The 15,749-nt window shown below is 52.7% G+C and overlaps 1 protein-coding gene across 3 annotated transcripts; it reads right to left on the bottom strand.

Annotated features, from left to right (window-relative positions):
• On the bottom strand, positions 1-15,743 carry ALDH3A2 (aldehyde dehydrogenase 3 family, member A2). 3 transcript variants are annotated; one of them, XR_825541.1, is made up of 11 exons: positions 15,656-15,743; positions 13,681-13,912; positions 12,923-13,008; positions 11,654-11,862; positions 10,581-10,698; positions 8,870-9,011; positions 8,192-8,358; positions 5,419-5,518; positions 3,955-4,190; positions 3,243-3,347; positions 1,755-3,114 (listed from the first exon to the last, which is right to left on the bottom strand). XR_825541.1 is itself a non-coding variant. In XM_010842921.1 (10 exons), the coding sequence occupies exons 1-10, from the start codon at positions 15,710-15,712 to the stop codon at positions 1,532-1,534; spliced, it is 1,362 nt and encodes a 453-aa protein (XP_010841223.1). In that variant the 5' UTR covers positions 15,713-15,743; the 3' UTR covers positions 1-1,531. The 3 variants fall into 3 exon arrangements, 2 of the variants coding, with proteins under 2 accessions (XP_010841223.1, XP_010841222.1); XM_010842921.1 differs by lacking the exons at positions 1,755-3,114; positions 3,243-3,347 and adding an exon at positions 1-1,546; XM_010842920.1 differs by having other exon boundaries at positions 1,755-3,347.
• Between the last annotated feature and the right edge of the window lie 6 nt (positions 15,744-15,749).

Here is a 15,749-nt window from a genome sequence, read left to right as displayed (position 1 = left end):
TACCAGTAGACAAGCAAATAATTTTAATTAGAAAGTAAAATGCACAATATACCAAATGAAAATTCCATTGTCTGGTATTTTATGGCTGATTATTCTGATAAAGCCCCAGCGTAGCAGGTGTGTCCTAAGCCAGCCCAGTGATTGGTTGGTGACCCCGTGCTCTGTGTTGGAGGCGTCACACTCTGCAGTCAGCCACAAGGAGCAGGTTCATTCAGTGCTGAGTCACATATGCTGTGAGGTGAGGTACATTCTCTCACTGAGTGTGGGGGCATGGAGGACCCCCAGGGCTCTTCCTGAGACCTTCTGTTTGGCTGAAGGGCTGGGTCTGGTCCTGACTGTGCTTGGGAGGTCCCCTTCAGTGTGCTGTCCTGGTCACGGAGAGCCCTCTTCCAGATGCCCCTCACCAGCCCCTGGGGCTTGCAGGCTGCAAGTCGTGAACACCCAAGGCCTCTTGTCCAGGACAGAAACTGGTCCCCACCTTAAGTTCTGGACAGAATCTGTTCAGCAATGCCCCTCGCAGGTTTCCAAAAGTGAAAGTGAAAGTTGCTCAGTTGTGTCCAACTGTTTGCGACCCCATGGACTATACAGTCCATGGAATTCTCCAGGCCAGAATACTGGAGTGGGTAGCCATTCCCTTCTCCAGGGGATCTTCCCAACCCAGGTCTCCCATATTGCAGGCAGATTCTTTACCAGCTAGCTGAGCCACAAGGGAGGCCAAGGGGATGCTTACTAGCATCGTGGTACAGAAGCAGGCAACTTGAAGATTCGTCCCTCAAGAGCCACTGACTTGCCATGTGCAGCCTCTGATCAAGGGTGGGTATTGTCTGAGTACCATGACAACAGCAGTGAAACAGGCCAGTGGCTTTGTAAGACGCACACAGTCTACGAATGACAGATGATTCTTGCACCAAACTGGCAGCTGCCTTCCAGGAGCCCGAGGATTTACCACGTGTGGACATCACAAATGACCATCACAAGCCGAGCTCAGGACAGGACAGAGAGTGGTGAGAAAGGAGGGCTGCCTCCTGGAGCTGTCTTCTGGTCCCAGGATTGGGGACAGGAACCCCCCCCCCACCCCCACCCAGTTCTAGTGCCCTGAACCCCGAGGACTCTGGGAGATCTCGCCTCACCTCTCTAGACTGAGACCTGGAAACATGTGCAGGACAGTCTCTGGAAGGCTTCAGGGGGTGCTGCCTGAAGATGGGGGTGGGGGTGGCAAGCCCCATGTCCCTGGTAAAGAGTCACTGAGCAGGTCTGGGAACGTGGGCTCACCCAGTGCGCTCCCTGTCCCTGCCCAGAGCTCTAGGAATGCAGGTTCTCCGACTGAGCATGCTCAGTCCTAGGGGGCCAGGGGCGGAGGAGGTAAGTGGGGGACTTTGGCTGAAGCGGTGAGTTTTATTAATGGTTAATTGCGAGGATGGTGCGTTTGCATATCTTCTTAAAAAGTTCTGGTACGATTTAAAAATGATTGGTTGGTTAGCCACTGAGTAGAATAATTCAGCAGAGACGACGAGGAGGTGGCTGGGGTCCATCAGTAGTATCTAGCCTGTGGCGGGGAGAAGGGATCCAGGTTACCGCCAGTTTGACCCCTCAGCCCTGCAACATGGGCCCAGGGTCAGAACCCCAACCAGCACCTCCCATCCTGAAGCCTCTCCTCCAGTGACAGCAGGGCCCACAGGTGCCTAAGGACGAGAGGTCATGCTCTCCCCGACAAACGATGACAGGATGGTGGTGTTGGTGGCGGTACTCTGTCCAACATGGAGGAGACACGACAACGAGCAAAGACATAAGTCGTAAGAAGGAAGCAGACTGTCCATGTGAACTCTGAAAACTGGTGAGCGATTCTGCTTCTCAAATTCCAGAGAGTAATTAATTCCATCAACACCCACTGAGGCTTAAAGCACAGCCACAGAGTTCAAACGATGCATTTAATCCTCAAGATCCTGATGACATCAATCGATTTTAACCTTTTATTTTCTTCAGCTTTTAAAAACCCCTGCAATGCTTTCCATAGCTTAGGCTAGCCTTTACTGGAACCCTGTGTAAAAAGGATGTGGAAAATGCCCCCACCCTGAGATTCTAATGTGCTCCCCTTAGACTAATAACTGTGGCTTTCAGTTTCCCATTTTAAAATGCTCCAAATGCATTCTAATCCTAGTAAACTGAATTATTAGAATCAATCAGAGCTACGAAGTGCAAAAAAGCAATTTCAGAAAAATGTTTGCAGTGACCACCAACAAAGATTCCTCAAGAAAATGGCCAATTTAGGCACAGAATCCTTTGCTGAAAGTAAAAGGTGATTTTATAAAAAGAGGGTATAAACATAGAGAAGCAGCAAAGAGAGAAGAGCCCCCAAATCTTTACCCAGTCTCACACTGGATCCAAAACAATTGCAACACCTCAGTTCCCAGTGAGGACAGCAAGAGGCGGGGCTGCCCGCACCCTGTGGGCTCAGAAGAGGCCTCTCCCAAAGCCATAATTAAATCAATCTCCAGGCCAAGCTAAGTAGACGTTTTTACAACACTGATGCATCTCTAGAACCTACCAGACAAAGGCTTGCCTGCCAGACCCTTTTGGGAACTTTGCGCGGCGCTGCCAGCCCATCTGGCAAGGGGCACTGCCCCCTAAGAGGGGGCACGCCTGTGGGGATCAGTTTGCCTGCACCTCCGGATTCTCCACCAGGCTGAGCAACTCCACTGCAAGCAAGGAGGTACTGGTCAGGCTGGGGACCCACGACCTGGGAGAGGGCAGGCAGACAGGGACTGGAGACCAAACAGTGCCACCGGCCTCAGCAAGATGCAGAACAGCACTGAGCCCACAGCAAGCTCTGATCCACCAGGTCTGCTGTGTAAGTGCTGAAGTTAAACTTTAAGGAAAGAAAAACCATTCAAAAATGAAACAAAAAGGGACTTTGAGCTTTTTGAGATGCTGCTCAGACTCTGAAGCTAGGTCTGAGTGGCTCCACGGGTACATCCTTGGGGCAGCTGAGTGCACGTGGCTGTGGTTTTCTGGGAGCGATGGTTGCTTCGTCCGAACCCTCTAGAGTCCAGCCCTGGACTGCACTGTGGCTGTCAGGTTTAACACTCTGCTGCTCCAGGCTAAAGTCCAAAGTGCCTGGAGACAAATAAATTGCACATTCTTTTTCTGATAACACATGAACCTCTGAGTGTAGAAAAACACATGACCGGAAGAGCACACACCCCATGCTGGCCCGAGTTACAGAAAGGAAGAAACGGCCCTACCTCCTCTCAACACAGAGTGGGTTCTGAGACTGGCTCACGGGATGGCACGTCTGTGAACTGCCAGAAAAATCAACAGGGCTTTGTCCTCAGCACAGCCTGGTACCTCTGAGGAAACCCAAATGAATTCAGATGCGGCTGGTGTCTCCAGCTCTATCAACACCCTCTCAACACTTAAACCAAACACAGACACGAACACAGCTGTTCACGTTAAATTTGGCTTTGCCTCGGGAAGCTGCCTGGCATTGGCTCTCCTAGCACGTCCACGTCTGCGATGACTAATCACCAGAGACACACGCTTCAGTCAGCCTCACGGCCAAGCCACCTCCACCAGCAGCCTGTCACCAGAGGCCTGTCCTCCACCTCCACGCGCCAGGTCCATGCACGTCCAGGAACCAGTTGGCCCCAAGGCACCAACAGCGAGAGGATCAAGGGTTAGGCAGCTCAGCTTCGGCAAGCAAGCTCTCCAGGGCTTTAACCTCAGACCAGAGGCAGCTCATGGCTCCTGTGAGGACAGGCCTGTGGATTGGACAGTCTCTGCCGCTGGAGCCCAGAAGCAGCCAGAGATGCTCAGAGAATCGGGGGCTGCCCACAGGCCACAGCTCCCTAGCCCTTAGTTTTAGGCTGAATGTTAATAGGATGAGACAGCACTGATTTAATAAGATCGGAGGCGCTCCCAAGACAGAGCCACCCCAGGCAGCCATTGGGGACCCACCTTGATGAGCACGGCGGCCAGGACGCCCAGGAGAGTGAGCAGCAGGAGGCAGAGTCTCTCTTTGTTGAACCGCTTCAGCATGAAAAATTTCGCCCAGTCCACCTTCGACTGGCTGTTGGGAGGGTACCGGAGTTGGTTCATGCCTTCCCGCTTGAGAGTTTTTAATAAACAGGGACGTTGATGGGAGAAAGTATCGAAACTGTGTTTTCCGTGATACGCTCCCATCCCGCTGGACCCTGAAGTCAAGGGCAGATGAGACAGGCCGATGTAGGTAACGGTGCTCCTTCTGCGCACAGGCAGGCCCCCTGCCCACCAGCCTGGAGGGCTGTGTTCCAGGAGGTCCTAGGCCCCCTGCCATTGGCATGGGGGGAGCACCTTGTTTCAGGTCCTCCCAGTGGCCCCCACACAGTGGACCCGGCCCAGGACATGTTGAGGGTGCTCCTGGGACAGGCTCACACTACCACAACCCCACTTCCGAGAGGGAACACGGCAGGTAGAGCCTTAGTGTGGCCCTGAGGGTCTGACTCTGGGAGCCCAGGGCTGAGCTGTGCTTCCTCCAGGCTCTCGGGAGGTCATGTGGTGGTGCTAACAAGCTGGTGGACACCTCTGCCCTTTCAGAGCTGTGCTCATTTGTCTGCTCGGTCACGTAAGCCAGGCAGACACACGTGTGGCTAGGGTAACCAGGGCCCAGGGCATGATTTGGGTGAAGCTAAAGCTGCAGGGTGGAGAAGGCAATGGCACCCCACTCCAGTACTCTTGCCTAGAAAATCCCATGGACGGAGGACCCTGGTGGGCTGCAGTCCATGGGGTCGCTAAGAGTTGAACACAACTGAGCGACTTCACTTTCACTTTTCACTTTTATGCACTGGGGAAGGAAATGGCAACCCACTCCAGTGTTCTTGCCTGGAGAATCCCAGGGACGGGGGAGCCTGGTGGGCTGCCGTCTGTGGGGTCGCACAGAGTCGGACACGACTGAAGCGACTTAGCAGCAGCAGCAGAAGCTGCAGGGGGATTCTATAAGATGTATCAAAAATTGTGCCTTTTAAAGAAAAAGTATAAATTACAAAATATTAAGTGTTTATGTCTCGGAGGTCATTAAATTTTCCCTCACAACTTTCCATAGTATTCTATTTTTGTGCCTTTTCCCTAAAAATGCAAATTGACATCCAGGTCCTCGGCTGCTGTCTGCCCTGCCCATGGCCCCATCCCCCGCCTGTCCATGGGCCCATCCCTCACTTGCCCATGGCCTGTCCCTCACCACCTCATTCATAAAGGACATAGGGCAAGCCTCAGTTCATCTGAGACCTGATTCTTGGCCCAAGACATGCCCTGCATCTGATGAAGAACTGCAGACCAGGGAAGCAGCAAACTGTAAACCATTACAGACTGGGAAGCGCCCCTGAGGGTGGAGGGTGGGGACGGGGCCAGAAGGAGACTCTGGGCAGCGGCTGGGAGGGGCCTCACCCACGCCTCCGAAGGGCAGAGAGCTGAGCATGAAGTGCATGATGACGTCATTGCCTGTGACACCACCACTGGACGTCCCGTCGATCATCCGCTTGATGAGCTGAGGGGAACAGCAGAGGCCCCAGGTCAGCTGCGGCCAGCCCAGGACACGTCCTCCTCGAGGTCAGACCCCACGAGCAAGCACGGTACAGGTCAGCTCTCAGCTGCACATCGAGTCCTCCAGGGAAGCAACGCAGAGGTGGCTGAACACCCGTCAAACCATTGTTCGACCCCTGAGCCCGCAGCCAGGGCCTCTCTTATCAGGGACTGTTCAGGCTCTATTCCAGGTCTTAAGAATTGTTAATGTTTCTTCTTTATGATCTGCCGGGAGCCAGCGAGAGGCACTCCACTCATGGCAAAGGTCATGAGAAAGGAGGCTCGGCATATGCAAAGGCGGGATCGAGCCTCAGGAGTCCCCCTGGATATTCTCGAGCATCTACCCCCAAAAAACCAGAGTCTGCCTACTTTATTGCTTTGTGCTCTCACCTCTGACTTTACTGGGGGCTGTCCCCCACCACCATCTCGCTCTCTCTGACAAAGAGTTAACTTACAGCTCCAATTAATAAAGTTCCTGGGCATTAGGAGTGTTTAAATCCAAACCCCTCAGATAGCTCTCTAACTCGCCTGACAAGTTTACCTGGACTCCTACAGCTATGCATACGATTGTTTACAGTCTCCCAGCCTGATTGTTTACAGTCTCCCAGCCTGAGAGGCACGGGAAGCTTAAGATATTCAAATAGCTTAGAGCCTCTCAGAGAGTTAGAAACCGTCAGAATAAAACTAGTAAAAGATTTCATTGATGAGCCAATGCTTGCTGCCAAGTTTCCACATCCCCTGTATTGTATCCTTGAATGTGTATTAATTAATATAGTTGGTATGTAGAAAAAATAAGTAGTGGCCTTGGTGTTAGCAACTTTAGACCCTTAAGGTAATAAATTCTTTCCTTTGTTGTAAACCTACTACACATCTGCCCTATAGGAATGCAACTTTATCTAACACCTTCGGAGGATGGCACCAAACCTTAAAATAATTACTCTTAGATAAAATAAGTCTTACAGTTGACAAACCTTTGTCAAGAGTCATAAAATGTTAATAGGCCTTCTGGCCAGAAGATGACGTAAATCACCTAAACCATCTGTATATGATAAATTTGCAGGAAAGAAACCCTGGTTTTTGATAAGGATCAAAGACTGCTGACTTTGCATGATTTCACATCCCCTATTATCATCTATGTGTAACTTAGGGTATAAAAGCCCCTGTTGAAAATAAAGCTACGGGCCTTGCTCACCAAAGCTTGGTCTCCCCATGTCATTCTTTCTTTTCACATTCTGGCTGAGTCTCCATCTGGAGCGTGGAGGTCCTCTGCGACCATTTATTTGCCTGGGCTTCTAAGACCACTCGAGAAGGTGTCTAAGGTGGGGCACCTTCCGCTATTCGAGAGGGCGCCTGCGGCCTCCGTGGTCAGAGCTAACCTGGTGTCACAGGTTATATTGATTTTTTGCATAAACCAAGCTATTCAGCCTCTTTTCTCCACTGAATTTTCCTACTGAGCTATCCTCATTCTATTATTCTTTATATCTCTAATTAATATTTAAATAAATCGCTGACGCCGTCTCTCCTTCAAATACCCTGGATCAGCCAGGGCTGGACCTCGGCAATGATCTACTTTACAGCCTGTGATTTACAGATATTTCATTTCTATGACATGCAAAAACCATTCAAATGTCCTACTTTTGAAGGAGATCGCTGGTTGGCTCACCCGGGACCCAAATGAGCAGTGACGCTTGACTGGTAAACGTTGCCTCCCTGCTGCCGACCAGCCCAGTCCTCTGTACCGAAGGTCATCACTGACCACAGGACAGACCCTGACCTGCCACCCTCCACCCAGGCCACAGACCTCAGCTTCCGCTCTGTGCTCCACTGCCTGTGATCATTTCGGCTGTAGACCGTTGTGTGCCGCTAACCTGAGCCTCACTGAGCCCTGCACACTCGGTCTCCCTGGATGGTGGACAGAGATCAGCCCCTCGACAGCTTGGCCAGCTCTGGAAGCGGCCCCATGACCACCTGTACAGCCGGGCAGAGGCTCCACAGGGGGCTCCTGCGCTGGGGACTCCTCAGCCTGGCCTGGCTGCACATTCTCCTCTGACTTTTCCCTTTTCCTCAGAGGCTCCTGGCCTACTGGCCCACCTTGAGGTTACTGTTCCTCGGCAGCCAGTCACCTTTGAGGTGTGGATGGACAGGCTCGAGAGTGGTGGCAGGGCTGCCAGGCCTGGGGTGACAAGGCGTGGGTAGCCAGCCTGACTAGGACTGTGAAACCGCTCCAACCACAAGGTTGCATCACTGGAAAAACCCAAGTCCATGGTTTCCCAGCAGCTCCCTAAGCAGTGCCAGAGACCTGCCCTAGTCTGCTCCACAGCCCCCACCTGCATGGCCTTGGGGTCCTCGGGCACCCAGGGTTAACAGCGGGAGAGCTGCCAACACTGGTGCCTGAAGTCTCCCAATTAGATGGGAGGTGTTTGTGAGTCAACAGACAGTCACTCCGAAGATGGAGCTCTGACCCCAGGGAGTGAGGGGAAGGTTACAGTGATAACCCCAGGGCCTCACTACCCAAGAGACAGCCAGCTGTGAGCAAAGCCTCACTGGGGACTCAGGCATAATAATCCCTGTCTGCTTTAGAGCAGGGAAGGTTCAGGAGCACAGATCATGACAGCACGCCGTGTGCTGTGAAGATTACCTTACTGTTGTGAGAAAACACGTAGAAAGCCAGGGGCTTTTCACGTTCATTTATGAACTGTATGGCTTCATCTGCATTCTTCACAGGCACTATTGGAAGAATTGGCCCAAAAATTTCTTCCTGCATCACCTTGGTGCCAGGATCCACATCAGTGAGTATTGTTGGGGCTGAGAAAGAAAATCAAAGGTGAAAAGGCTGCAGCTGAGCCAGAAACATCCAACTCTCACTGCACGCTGTGCTCAGGGCTCCCTCACCCCGCCAAGTGTCACCTCATGAAACAAGCCCCAAGTGCATGCATGAACCGTGCAAATACTCAATGTCTCCAGGCATGTGCATCAGGGATCCTTGTGCCACCAAGGGGGCAGACAGGCTGGAGTAAATCCTGTGTTTACCTAACCGTGTTCAGCACGGCACACCTGTGTCCTTCCCTGGACAGGCCTTCCTGGGAGCACAGATGGTCTGGTCCCTCCAAGGACCAGACCAGCACCACTTCTTAACTCAAGTGCATTCCTGCCCTGATCTCTCTGACCTTGACTACAACTGAGTGAGGTTAGAGAATGTCATAAAGTGGTAGCATCCCCCAGGCCTTGGCTCAGGCTCTGCCTGCCCTGGACACATGGGAGGACACAGGAAGAGACGCCGTGGACTCTGAGGCACAAACCAGGTGGGTCCCCTTACCTATGTAGCGCGTGGCCTCATCCATCTCCCCACCAAAAGCTATCTTCTGTCCTTCCAGCAGACTCTGTATCCTCTTAAAATGACGAAGATTGACGATCCTCTCATAGTCGGGAGATTCTTTTACATTTTCTCCATAAAATCCCTGTGTCAGACAACAGTATCTAGTCATCACCAAAGACCCACGTTTTAATTTAATAATTATAAAGTTCACTTGTGTCCCCAGATCTGGCTTTACACCCTCACAGAATCCCATGCCCCCCCTCCCCCTCAGCCCCTGAGGACTTCGACAGCAGTGAGGTTAAGCTCTCTGTCAGGCTGAGGGCAGCAGGAGTTTACACACACACATGTCTCCCATTTCCCAGTTTCTGGGGTTAGCATGGGTCCTTCCTGGGGTGGATGCAGAGTGGGTACTGCAAGTCATGCCCCGTATCAGGGCCCCATGTGCATCCCTGTTGACTCTGGCTGCTCCGCTCCCGTGAGGAGCTTAGTAGTGGCCTGCAGAGTCTGGAGCACGGCCTGTGCAGCCCTTCACAGAAAGAGTCTGCCAAGCTTCGTGCTGCTTCCTCCTGGCCTGGAACCTCCACCAGCCACAGACAGTTGGGAAACCACTCGGAAGCTCAAAGCACAGTCCGGGTAAACCAATCTCAATGGCTCACAGTCAGCCCCATAGGCGTGCTCCATCTCCCCTGACCACTGTCCAGTCCCCGCATCAACCTTGAGCTGGCTGGTAAGAACATCCCGGGCAGCCTGTGGAAACACAGGGTCTCAGGTCCCCACACTGGGGCCACAGGAGTGGCTGTCAGTGCCGGTTGCACCTCAGTGTCACCTGGAGACCCCAGACCTCCTGTGGATGGGAGGACAGGAAACTTCTCCTAAATCACGCCTAGCAGGGCAGTGAGAGGAGAAACGCCTCCAGGAAGACAGGGACTGTCACTCCCAGGAAACCTGGCTCGTCACCACGCACCCCCAGCACAACTTCTCCAGCCGCAGTGTCTCCCTGGAGTCTGGCCAAGGCCCCTCTCATGCTGTCCTTGTCCGGCCCCACCACAGTCTCACCACTACATCCACATCAAGACCCTCGGCCCCTCACTGCTCACACTGTCTCTCCTGATTGTCCATGAGCCACCTCTCAGGGCTCGGTCAGCACCCAGGGAGTGAACCGTGGTTGTTCCAGCAACTTCTTCACCCAGGAGGCCCATGACTAGTGCCATCACTGAGCTGTCAAAGCTCCATCCCATCCTTCCTCCAGTCTAAGTCCCTCGTTTCTCCTGGCTCATCTGGGGCCTTCCTTGATCCCCGCCCTAAACTGCCACTTGAAACACCCTCAAAAATTGAGGACTGCGTTAAGAGTAGTTAATTCACTCACTCCACGAAATAGCTGGCTTTGCTAAACCGCCTACAAACTGAAGATCAGATGACCTTGACAGGCAGTGGCCACACGTCAGGGGCCCTCGACTGTGCTGCAGAAGCCTGACAGTCTTCTCCCCAGACCATAGAATCACAGCTGAACTGTTTTTTCTAAAGCCTGTGCTGCACCTAGGAGTTATCATCAACAAATCAGCTGGATGGTTTTTGGTGTGCATACCACCAGCCTCACCATGCTCTCAGCAAATGTTCTCCGAAAATGTTTTCTCATTAGCCAGGAAGTTCAGTCACAGCTGCTACTTGCACCCTGAGGCAGCCAGTGCAACCAGAGGCGGTAAACACGCACCTTCACGGCCTCCTGCACCTTCTGCACGATCAGGTCCTGGAGGGACGGCTCACAGAGCACGTAGTCGGGGGCGATGCAGGTCTGACCGCAGTTCATGAACTTGCCCCAGGCGATGCGTCTGGGAAAAGCACCAGCAGCCGCATTCAGTCCCCGCACCTGCCACCCACGCTGTGCTCTTTACCAACAATGCTCACAAACGTTCTCATGAATGTTGACTGAACAATGTTTTAATGACTCATCTCTGTAGCACTTTCAGTTGATGCAGAATATTCTAGGGAGCAGGGAAAGCGTTGTGCCTGCTCATCAAAAACAGTGCTTTAAATGCAGAGACACCCCTGCCTGCAGCAGGAAAGGACAGAGTATGGTTTCCTGACACTCCCTCCCTCTCCCAACTCCGGCTAGGAGGACGTCTGGGAGGACGGGGTCACCTGGCTCTGGGAAGCTGTGCCTGAGCTCTGACAGAAATCCACGCATTGGGGTCTCCTGTTCGGGCACACACCTACCTACAGAGCCCACCCAACCCTGCCCAATGCCCCCACCCACGCCTCTCCGAGGGGAGGGGAGCCATGCCGCTCTAGCACTGTCGACTGTGGGTCTGAGCACTTGCTGTGAGCCAAAATGATTCAGCCCAGACACCTCCAAACCCTTCACTTTCTAATTCTCAGATGCAAGATGCTCTTCTCAGTTAAAAGATGAGCGGTATCGGTTATCAACAAAGGAACTTAGGAGATCAGCGTAGGGAGTCTAAAGACTTTGCATTATCTACTGTACTTTCTGGATCAGCTACCAGTGGAACAGAAAGATTTCCTGCCTGATCTATTATCTTGAGAACAGAAAGAACTTGTTTTTCATTCCTAAGGATGGCCGTGTGATGTCAAGGCTTCGTATTCACCACTTCTGGCTGTGGCACTAAGAGGGAGTGTGTGAAAGTTCTACGCTACCCTGTGGCCCCAACCCAGGACATCAACCCCCAAGACTCAGCAAGGTCTCTTGGAGCCAGGAGGCACAGGGGACATGCCAGCAGGCTCTCGGCCGAGCTGGGAAAATCCAGGAAACCAGAGAGCCAGACTCACCGGCAGGCGACGTCCAAGTCGCAGTCTCGGTCCACGTAGCACGGGCTCTTCCCTCCCAGTTCAAGGGTCACAGGGGTCAGATGCTTGGCAGCAGCCTGCATGACAATTTTTCCAACAGTGGTGTTTCCCGTGTAGAGAATGTGGTCAAATCGCTGCTTCAGAAGCTCTGTGGTCTCCTCGACACCACCAGTGACAACAGCGTATAGGTCCTGAAGGAAAGAGACAGACGCGAGTATCATCGACCTCATCCTGTCGTCCGATGTAAACACCTAACTGTCCATAAAACCAGGAACAGGTGGAAACCGGCCCTGGTGAGGATGGGTGGGGGAGTCCGATGGCACCTGAGAATCTCGACCTGTGGCAGAACTGGCCAGAGAGACTAGCATTTCCATCTCAGCCTCACAAGGCCACAAAGGAGAGGAAGGATCCCCCCTGGGACACGCAGAGCCGGGGGAAGGGCGAACGGAGGGTGGTAGGGACGCAGCTGCTGTGGGTGAGCACAGGACAGGCCCTGGGCACGTCTACCTGGACATCCTTCCTGAACTCAGCTCAGTGCAGGGGGAGACCGAGGGACGTCTGAGTCTGAACATGTGTGAAACCCAGTGAGGACCAACAAGGTCGGGCCAGCTGCTCCCTACCCCATTGCCACCAGCTCCTATGCCCGCTGGCTGGGGGCCTCATAGTTGCCTCCCTGACAGTCCCTGAAGACCCCCTCCCCACAGAGCTAAATGGCATCACAACATTCTCTGCCTTGCACCAGACCCCTGAGCGTTTTCTCTACACAGCTTCTGACACTCTTCACTGCCAGGACTTTAACCCAGAGTGAAGGGCCAGGTCTGGGTCAGCAGGCCGTTTCTTTCTGTGGTTTTCAGCCCACAAACTTGTCCATTTAAGCCTGGACATGCTCTCATACATGCTCGCTAGGAGCACCTGGCTCAGCTCCAGCCCCTCGTCAAACAACCCACTACGCGGATACACCTAAGATCGCAGCAGATCCAGTATCAGGTTAATTCAGAACACCACACAGCAGGGGACGCTCTCTGAGAAGTAGAGGTGCTGATAAGGCCAAGGGCCTGAACAGTCTGTAACCACAGCAGCTGAATGATTCCAGTTTGTCTTGGACTTCACTTCTCTTGTCAGGCCAGTTGCGGGAGGCTTAGGGAAATGGGGCATGGAGACCTGACCACCAAACAATGGCAGTGGGAAGAGCGGGTACCTGTTCCCCACAACCAACAGACAGACATGCATGCCAAGGAGGGGCACTCTCACCTGGTCCAAGTACTGAGGGAGGAGCTTAGCCAAGAGCTTGGCTGTATTCTCACTTACTTCGGAAGGCTTGATAATCACAGCATTTCCTAAACAGAGCAGAAAGCAAGACAGCATTGTCGAATACCTGAGTGACTAACAGCCCCCCAGATGGCGCTCACGTGCGGAGCACAGGCTAAGCGTCACTCCTCCGTCTGTGCTCGGCCTTGTTCACCGCAGACCCCAGAGTCACCCCACTGCCTCCTTCCCAGAGGCTGACGCCTCCATTCTCACCCTTCAGGTCCCATCAGCCTCCCTACACGGCCTCCAGTGTTCCCACATTCCTCTCACTTCCACTCTTGGGTTTTCCTGTCTGGCCTGGGATTACTGCACAAATATGAGCCTTGTCAACATGAAGCTGTTGATGTGGATCCTGAAGAACTGAGAAATTAATCCCTTGGCACTTGCTGCGGGCCACGGAGCATGACTCCCACAGCCCTTATCTGAATGTAGAAACTGGTCAGACAGACTGATTCATCCAAAGCCAGAGGTGGTGACTGAAACCACCTGGGAACATGGATGTCAAGTGCGCCTCTCCACCCTCAGAGGTTCCCTCTCCAGGGCTCCAGAAAGCAGTGGCCACACAAACCTCTGGAGCCCACTAAACAAGTAAGAATAACGCTGCTGGCTTACACTAAGGCAAGCCACTATAGCAAATGCATGTAACTAGGCACCCTCCTTAATGTGCAACAATGGAACGGGGACACAAGCTGACCCCAGACCTGCAGCGATGGCTCCTATCAGGGGCTGGATGATGAGGGCAAAGGGGTAGTTCCAAGCTCCGATAATCAGTACGACCCCCAGGGGCTCTGGCTGGATGTAGGCCTCATCCAGCATGGTGAGCAGGTTCCTCTGAGCTGGTTTAGCAGCAGCCCATTCCGGAAGCTTCTCCAGCATGAGATCAATTTCTCCAAGCACAGTAATGACTTCTTGACTGTATGCGTTGAATTCGCTCTGTCACAAGAGGATACAGTTAACCTTCATGGGTATGACATACTCAGGCAAGGGAATCCCCTGGTGGTCGAGTGGTTAGGACTCTGCTCTTCCACTGGGGCATGGGTTCGATCCCTGGCCCAGGAACTAAGATCCCACAAACCATACAGCGATGTACAAAGAAACCAAAGTGTTGGGCTAGGCACACCTGTCAGATGGGCTGGTTTGCTGTGTAGATTTCTCTGCACCCTTCAAGCCCACAGTGCATGCCTGCTAAGTCACTTCAGTTGTCTCCGACTCTGCAGTCGTCCAGGTTCCTCTGTCCATGGGATTCTCCAGGCAAAAATACTGGAGTGGGTTGCCATGCCCTGCTCCAGGGGAATCTTCCTGACCCAGGGATCGAACTTGCCTCTCTTAAGTCAACTGCACCGGCAGGCAGGTTCTTTACCACTAGCGCCACCTAAAGCCCATAGTATGCATTCATTAACTCCCTAGTATATTCAGTCTCTCTAAATCTTTCTTTACTGATCCAAGACATCTAAACTCAGGCTTAAATGGTCCTTAGTTAATAATGGTGTGCCCTAATCTCACTCTACAAGCCACAGTAATTATGCTTTCACCCATATCTTAATATTTCACCCTGAATACACTGCCTTACAACTGTAGTTTAACTTTGGGCATGTTTTGTTTCTGGACCAAATTTAACTCCCTCAAGGGCAAGGAATTTACTGTACTTCTTTCACTTTTTTTTTTTAAGTCATGTCTGACTCTTTGCAACCCCATGGACTGTATGGTCCAAGGAATTCTCTAGGCCAGAATACTGGAGTGGCTAGCCTTTCCCTTCTCCAGGGGATCTTCCCAACCCAGGAATCGAACCCAGGTCTCCCACATTGCAGGTGGATTCTCTACCAGCTGAGCCACAAAGGAAGCCCTGTACTTTCATAATCCTTAAGACACACACTCAGAAATGCTGGTAGAGGGAACGATTCAGACATCTTGCTTCAGGCTACTTAAATCCGCCTTCTGTGACACAGTGCTTCTCCATCATAAGTAAATATTATAGCTATGTTGTTACTACTGGTGGTGGTGGTGGTGTTCAGTCACTAAGTCGTTTCCGACTCTTGTGACCCCACGGTCCATGGGATTTCCCAGGTAAGAATCCTGGAGTGGGTTGCCATTTCTTTCTCCAGGGGACCTTCCCAACTCAGGGATCGGATCTTGATCTGCACTGCAGGTGGATTCCTTACCACTGAGCCACCAGGGAAGCCTACACTTCTGTTTCTACTCCTCAAAAAAATCTTTAGGGGGAAGTGAGGGATGGAGCCTCACAAAGCCAGAGCAAGGCCTTGCTCTGGCTTTGCTACCCCTAGAATAAAGAGCGGGGGGTGGGGGAGTGGGGGGACCAAAACAGAATAGTAACAACAGTATTACAGAATACAGGGGACTGTATTTAAACCCTGAACACTCTCCCAAAACCTTGCTACTGAAAGCATGGTTCCAGAATAAGGCAGCGGGGTATCATACGGGGGCTTGTTACAAACTCGTGCTCTCAGAGTCTCCCCAAACCCCACCCGACCCACGGAAGCATCGTCCGGGACCTCCCGGGTAACTCGCGGGTGCACAGATCTGAAACCTAAAGTCGTGGTGGAAAATCCGAGCGAGACCATCAGCCACAAAATTGAAAGACAGTAATCCGGCCCGCAAGTTGCTAGAAAGACCCAATCCCGGTAGAGTGGGTAGGGGTGGGGTCAGGTCCGGGCGCACCTTGCTCAGGTCCGCACCGATGGCCGCCAGGATGTCCTTCTCGCGCTCCTGCACCATCACGCGCAGGGCCTCGAGCTGCCGCCGCCGGAACGTC

This window comes from Bison bison, unplaced genomic scaffold (assembly GCF_000754665.1).
Source record: "Bison bison bison isolate TAMUID 2011002044 unplaced genomic scaffold, Bison_UMD1.0 scf7180017864180, whole genome shotgun sequence".
Classification (NCBI taxonomy): domain Eukaryota; kingdom Metazoa; phylum Chordata; class Mammalia; order Artiodactyla; family Bovidae; genus Bison; species Bison bison.
The sequence above is the reverse complement of the archived record's forward strand: the minus strand, read 5'-3'. Positions and strand labels throughout refer to the sequence as shown.